At 45.4% G+C, this 7,291-nt stretch overlaps 1 protein-coding gene across 1 annotated transcript in view; it reads right to left on the bottom strand.

The window, feature by feature from the left end:
- Positions 1-1,401: 1,401 nt before the first annotated feature.
- LOC307081658 (transcription factor COE1-A) overlaps positions 1,402-7,291 on the bottom strand; it is a gene marked incomplete at its 3' end in the record, with an annotated part of 7,617 nt that continues 1,727 nt past the window's right edge. The window contains exons 3-6 of the mRNA XM_079744909.1: positions 7,110-7,173; positions 6,244-6,299; positions 3,800-3,873; positions 1,402-1,474 (exon numbers count right to left, since the gene is read on the bottom strand). Coding sequence (XP_079601035.1) covers positions 1,402-1,474; positions 3,800-3,873; positions 6,244-6,299; positions 7,110-7,173 — 267 coding nt within the window. The remainder of the gene's footprint in view (positions 1,475-3,799; positions 3,874-6,243; positions 6,300-7,109; positions 7,174-7,291) is intronic.

Here is a 7,291-nt window from a genome sequence, read left to right as displayed (position 1 = left end):
ACAGGTAGAGAGCAGCTTTTGACAGAGCGAAGGCAAGAACAGGACAGCTGTGTTCATCTGATAGCACAGGTCACTGCCTCATTAACACACACACGTGCAAAATAAAAGGCATTCATACATACAAAAACAAATGCATATAGACACACACACAAACACTCAAAACCACACACACACACACACACATAACACTCTCTCAAAGGCACAGACAAAATATTCAAATACTTGCACGAAAGTAGAAGTTACTACAAGGGACCCGATTTTACCGGAGGGTTTGAATGGCAGACTGTTGATTGATTTACGATCAGCGTGACACTGTAGTGCCCTTCACTGCGCCACTTAATAAAGTTGACTCACTTGACCGCCTCCTCACTGTGTGCGGAGCAGATCTAAATCAGACCACTTCAGCAGTCATTAGAGTGTGAGAACACCGTTTCCGTCACACACTTGAACGCTGAGACGTGCGTCTGTTTACATATGCATTGTGTAACCAAGGAAATGAAGACTGATTATGAGTTATGAAGGGCTTTATCGGACAGATGAATCATTGTTTGGTCACATCGGCCCGTGGATTGATGTTGGGAAGCAAGAGGTTTGTGTCTGCATGTGTCTGTCTGTGTGTATGTGTTTATGTATGTGTGTCTTTGCGTGTGTCCATGTGCAGCTGTGTGTGTTCATATGTGCGTGCGTGTGTGTGTGTGTGTGTGTGTGTGTGTGTGCGTGTGTGTGTGTGTGTGTGTGTGTGTGTGTGTGTGTGCGCATGTGTCCATGTACAGCTGTGTGTGTGCATATGTGTGTGTGTGTGTGCATATGTGCGTGTGTGTGTGTGTGTGTGTGTGTGTGTGTGTGTGTGTATCTATCTGTGTATAACTACGGCAGGCCATCAGCACCACAGCCACTTTCAGACTTGGATTAAGGCTCATACCCATCACACTCCAGCAATAACCTGATCCCCTCATTAGCTGATTCATCATCACTACAGCCACACAAACAGCCCTATAACCCCAGCTCAGCCAGCGCCAGCAGCAGTAGGTGCTTATTGCTGCTTCACTTCTGTATTATTTCACTTATCTCTCACTGTGACCACCTTAGGGCGGGTAGTTAAGGAGTTGCCAAAATACAGCCAACCGGTACTTTATTCTCCGGCATTTTGTGCACCGCTTTGACGTGAACAATATTTAAATGCTTGAACTGGATTCATTGTACTTTTTTGGAGACAGGTTTTGTGTTCCTGTAATGTAATGGTAAACCTTTTCTGCAACTTTTTTTAAAGCGTTATTCACTTTTGCCGTCAATAATATTTGCATGTATGTAGGAGGGAGAAACAGTGCATGTGTGCGTGTGTGTACGTGTGAGTGTGTGTGCGTGCAATTGAAGGAGGAAGTATAGAATCAGGAAGATTTCTTACCTGTCAATGATGACGGGGTCTGACGGCGTCTCGTTTCTGTTTCCACAGCTTTTCTTATCACAGCATCGACTGGTGATGAGGACAGAGAGACAAAGCAAAGGGTGCTGAGGACTGGTCTGTGATCATCATAGGAAATATGAAAAAAGTAATGAATAACATTAAATAAGAATACATTTAGCAGTTTAGCAGTTTTTAGTCGTTTCGTCTGCATACAGAAGTATGTTGTACAGAAGGGACTTTTGTTTAAAAAAAAGTCACTTCTATTCAACAGCATGGGGTCTTTAACTGGCTATGGACAACGCAAAGCAACCTATATCAAACAGCATGGTGTATGTTAGTGGCTTCGGATGAAGAAAAGGCCATAATGCAACAGTGTGGTTGTAGTATGGGAGGTAAAGCAGAGTGCAGGGAAAGGCAGCCCGCTCACAGCGGGGAGCAGAGAATAAACGGCTCAGAGATTTCCACGGGGCTTAGCGTGGAAGTTCAGTGAAGGGCAGAATAGTGGAGGTTAGATTTGTGTGAGACTCAGAGAGGCTAGGACCCGCGCGGGTCTAACAGGCAGAACTAGGCGAAGGGAATTTTAAAAGGAGAGGAGAAGTTGAGGAGTTGGAAGCCGAGGAGAAGGGGGTTTGGATGGGGTTTGAGACGAGCCGGTGTTGAATTAGCCTCCAGGGCTCAGGTTAGCTCTGTTTCTGTTCCACGTGTCACAACCAGACATCTTATGTTCTCTATTTCTACTAAGCATCGTTCCCATTCCCCTGCCTCCATCCTGCCTATCTCTCTCTCTCTCTCTCTCTCTCTCTCTCTGTCTCTCTCTCTCTCTCTCTCTCTCTCGCTCTCTCTCTCTCAGAAGTGGGTCACAGAGTGGTCCCACTGGACCAGGGGAGCAGTGAATGCTGGATAAAAGGGGGTTGCATACTGATGTGATGAGTCCTTTCTGAGTCTGAATTTGATCTCAGCACAACGTTAAAGAAAAAAAACTTGTATCCCCCATTTTTACCCCCCAAAAGGTACTATAATTTGCCCTGCTACCTTTCCTTGTTGTGTCTGTGCAGCTTTTTTTTTATTGTGTGTATTTATTGTGTGTATGCATTGTGTGTGCATGTGCATGTGCAATTGAGGGGAGGGGGACAGAAAGACAGAAATAGAGAGAGGGAGAGAGAGAAAGAGAGAGAGAGAGAGAGAGAGAGAGAGAGAGAGAGAGAGAGAGAGAGAGAGAGAGAGAGAGAGAGAGAGAGACCCTCCCCCCTGCCGCTGCATTCCTCAGTCCCACAGGAGAGCGGGCTGGGAGAACCAGATCAGGTTTCTGATCCCGAGCGTTTCCTGCACCATGTGAGCACAAGCGCTCCAAATTGCCTCGTACGATAACCAGGAAGCGTTGGCTGCCGTCTGCCACTTGCACGGTTCCGGATGACGCTGTCGTCTTTTTTTTTCCCCCTCCCCCGGATTGGAGCAAGAGCGGTCGGACTGAGGGTGGTTTGTGAGAGATGCCCCGATGATGTGTGGCATTTTTATTGATTGTAAATGCATGCAATAACCCCAACATGCAGCGGTGGCCGAGGTGTGCTCCTGCTAGTGTGTTAATGTGTATATGACTTACTGCGTGTGTGTGTGTGTGTGTGTGTGTGTGTGTGTGTGTGTGTGTGTGTGTGTGTGTGTGTGTGTGTGGGTGGGGGGGGTGTGTGTGAGTGTGCGTGCATGCGTGCGTGCGTGTTCATGTGTGTTTCAGTCTCTATTTTATGTGTAATACGGGTCTGTCTTCCCTGCACATTTCTCACTGTCAGGACCCGGCAAACTGCATGTATTACACAGACTAAGGAGGATGGGTTTGAGTAATGAGCTTTTTCTTGTCCTAATTAGCTGAACATGAGAGGGGTACTCTCACACTCACACACACACACGCACACCCTTATCAGAAATAGGCCAGGCCTCTCTCCCTCTCTCTCCTCTCCCCAACCCACTTAGAGGGAAATATTAAAGAGTGGTATTGTAATTTAGAGGTACGGTGTTGTCTCCGGCTCTGCCGTTCGCATGCAGTTATTTAGAACCACGGCCGTAGAGTACACTATGGAGCCAGTGGCTTTATTTCGATTAGAAGGGCAGTGACGGAATGAAACTGTGCAGTCAACCCTTTGTCACGTTCAACAGAGTTGAGCCTTGTCACATCGCTGGTATTATCCATCTGTGTGTAGTGAAGTGCATGTGGGCTGCAGTCAAGAGAGGGATTTGCAAACCTTTTTTTTCTTTTAAAAGGTAGATGAAGTGTTTGGACGTGATTCCTGGTATGGATTACGCTCCCTGGTGGGAACGATCAGGGTCATCCAGGTAAAGAGGATGTCTTGGTTACGTGAAGGCAGTGGTGGGGGTGGGGGGTGGGGGGGGTGAGAGACATACCTGCACATGATCTCGTGGGTGAGGAGGACCCGGCACATCTCCGGGTTCTTGTCCTGGCCTTCGTAGATGATGGCCTTGGGGGAGGAAGAGGAGGGGAAACGTTAGGGGCGACCCACGGCATGGTTTGAAATCCCAGCCCTGGAGCAGCAGAGGTTCTCAGGCAATAAAAACATTAAATATACTCAACCTATAACACAGAGGACATCTTGAAAACTGAATGTTTCTAGCATGTGTGTGTCTGCCCGAGTGTTTGTGTGTGTAAGTGTGTGTTTTTCTGAGTGAGTATGTTTGTGTGTGTGTTTGTCTGTGGTGTGTGTAGTGATCATCTGGGACTAGGATTGTGTATCTGGCAAATGCATGTACCATGGGATTGCAGTCGTTCAGAATAGGAACGCTCTGTTCTGACAGAGATAGTGACAGACAATGTGTCTGTGTGTGCGCGCGCGTATGTGTGTCTGTATATTTCTGTGTGAGTGTATGTGGGTGTTTATTTGTGTGTGTTTGTGTATGTTTGTGTGTGTGTTCATATGTGTGCATGTGTGTGTGTGTGTGTGCATTTATGTGCGAGCGAGCGTTTGTGTGTGCATGTTTGTGTGTGTGTTTATACGCGTGTACAGTGAGCAGTTGGTGTGCCAGACTGAGGTATAGTGCACCATCTGCTCGTATAGCACAGCGTCCAAAAATCTAGTCTGGTTACCCCTCCAACCTCTCTCAATACACTCTCTAGGGCCGCCATCACCCTCGTTCTGCACACCACACTCACACACACACACACACACACACACAAACACACACATACACATACACACACACACACACACACACACGCACACACACCAACACACACACAAACACATGCATACCCACATAAACACACACGCACACAAACACACACACGCACACACATGCACACGCACCAACACAAGCACACACACACACACATACACTCATAAAACACACACATACACAAGCTGAATCAAACACCTATAGTCAAAGATATGCAGGCATAGACACACAAACACACACATACATTGGTGAACATGGAACCACCACCAACCACTAGGACCCAAACAGTCAGTCCCCCGATCTTCCTCATCAGTGTATGGCAAGCGCTCCTCAGGGCTAATACCGCAAAGACCGAATCAGAAACACTAAAGTCCTCGTATCAAAACAGAATTCAGGGGGATTACTGTGGTTGTTATCTCATTCAAGTTAACGGTGAATCCCCTGTCGGTGTGCGCCAGGCCACACGCGCTGCCTGCGTCTGATTGGACCGCTCGCATCCATGTGTGGAGCTAGAGTTGAGTTCGGTTGCACATTGAGGAAATCAGGGCCAAGGTCCTCGAAGAGCAAACTGGCATGCATCACTGTCTCCCTCTCTCTCTCTCTTTCTTTCTCCCTCTTTCTCTCCCTCCTTCTCTCTACCTCTCTTGTTTTCTCTCTCTCTCTCTCTCTCTCTCTCTCTCTCTCTCTCTCTCTCTCTCTCTCTCTCTTTATCTATCTCTCTCTATGGTCCTCTCTCCCTCTCTATCTCTTTCTCTCTCACTCTCTTTCTCGCTCTCTCTTTCTCGCTCTCTCTTTCTCGCTCTCTCTTTCACACTCTCTCTTTCTCTGCCTCTCTGCCTCTCTCTGTCATGATTTCCTTCCTTCTCGCTCCCTCTATCTTATTTAGTTCCCTCAGTCTCCCCTTTCTGGTTCCATGCAAATCACCACTTAGAAAGGACATACAAAGGGGTGGCTGAAAATATGCCAGTTAAAAATAACATATTTCCACATTCGGTGGTCATCGATGTGTGCGCATGGAAAACACACAAACATATACTCACAAAGATATACACACAGATACACGCACACGTGCACTCACACACACGCTCGCAAGCACGCAAGCACACACTCTCACACACACACACACACACACACACACACACACACAGGCCCTCACACACACGCTTGCAAGCACACACACATGCACACATAAGCTTTAACACAACAACAAACAGACACACACATGCACGCGCACACACACACACACACACACACACACACACACACACATACACACACACACACACACACACACACACACACACACAAGACACACAACCCACAGCAGGGCTAGGGGGATGAGGACACATGTCCTCTGCTTTTCTGGGCCTGTGTAAATGTATTCCACAGGTAAGACAGGTCATTTATCAAGCTGAGGCTGCCTTGCTGAAGTTGAGGATGTCAGACTCAGGCGTGCATCGCACGCGGAGGGGGCTGGGGGAGCTCGGCCGAGATTCTTCAGGGCGCTACACAACCACAGCTGGGATTTGGTTGTAATTCTCCAGCCTATAGTTTAACACAAATTCCTCTCTCTCTCTCCGTCTCTATCTCTCTTGCTGTCTCTCGCTCTTTCTCTTACTCGCTCTCCCCGTCTCTCGCTCTTTCTCCATGTATCTTACCTGTTTAGTCATGGAGTCAATGAGGCGCACATAAAAGTCCTGCTCCGTCCTGATGCCTGCACACGACAGAGGGGAGAGAGAGGTAGATAAATAATGAATATAGAAAGCAGGGTTTTTTTGTTACATGAGAGATTTTTTTTTGCTTTATAGTTGGAATTCTCATTAATAAAACTACAAAAAACAGTTTTTCTTTATATTTCCAGGACAACATTGCACATTTAATTTCATATAAATGAATTTTTACTTAAATAATATATATTGGAAAAATCGTTAACATTCAACGCATTTGCACGTCGTCGATTTGTCGTCGGCGTATGTCCCACAAATGGTATTTGCTATTCTGAGGTTGTCCTTACATTAACAAAATGTAATTAGGAACGATTATTTGAGTCTCCGTAAACTTGTGCAACAAACAGCTAATATGTTCGGGAAAAAATGCCCATTATTCGGCTGCTCTCTGTTTACAGGGTTTTCTAATTGGCTGATGGCCAATTGATCAACTTATTGCAAAATGTAGAAAATCAATATATTTCATATTCAACCGTAAAATGAAAACAATAACAAGATAATAATAATAGTACTCATAACAAATTAATCATAATTAAAATAATAATAATAAAAATAATAATTATAATAATAATAATAATAATAATAATAATAATAATTATAATAACAATAATAATAATGATTTCATAACAAACATAAACACAAACAAACAATTTCGCAGGCCAATATTTCAGATAACCTGCAATTCATTATTTTTTTGTTTTTCTTTTGTACAGTAGTTGTGCTGTTGATTGTAATGGAGTGTATATTTATCCATGCATTTCGGTTTCAGATCGACTATTGTTCCAGATCAAACGTACCGTTACTGTAAAGGAGCTGCAGTCTGTAATGAATCCCGTTGTTTGTCTTTTCCCCCGTCGTTTCCTGTTAAAATAAAACCAAGAGTCCGGGTCAGTGAAAGCAAGCCTTCTCCAGGGACTTCTCAACATGCCCATCCTTGGCATGCACTGTGTCTTGTACTTTCAATTCTACATCTTTGATA

Source organism: Pollachius pollachius (assembly GCF_949987615.1).
Source record: "Pollachius pollachius genome assembly, chromosome: 10".
Taxonomy (NCBI): Eukaryota; Metazoa; Chordata; class Actinopteri; order Gadiformes; family Gadidae; genus Pollachius; species Pollachius pollachius.
This window is presented reverse-complemented; position numbering and strand designations above follow the sequence as displayed.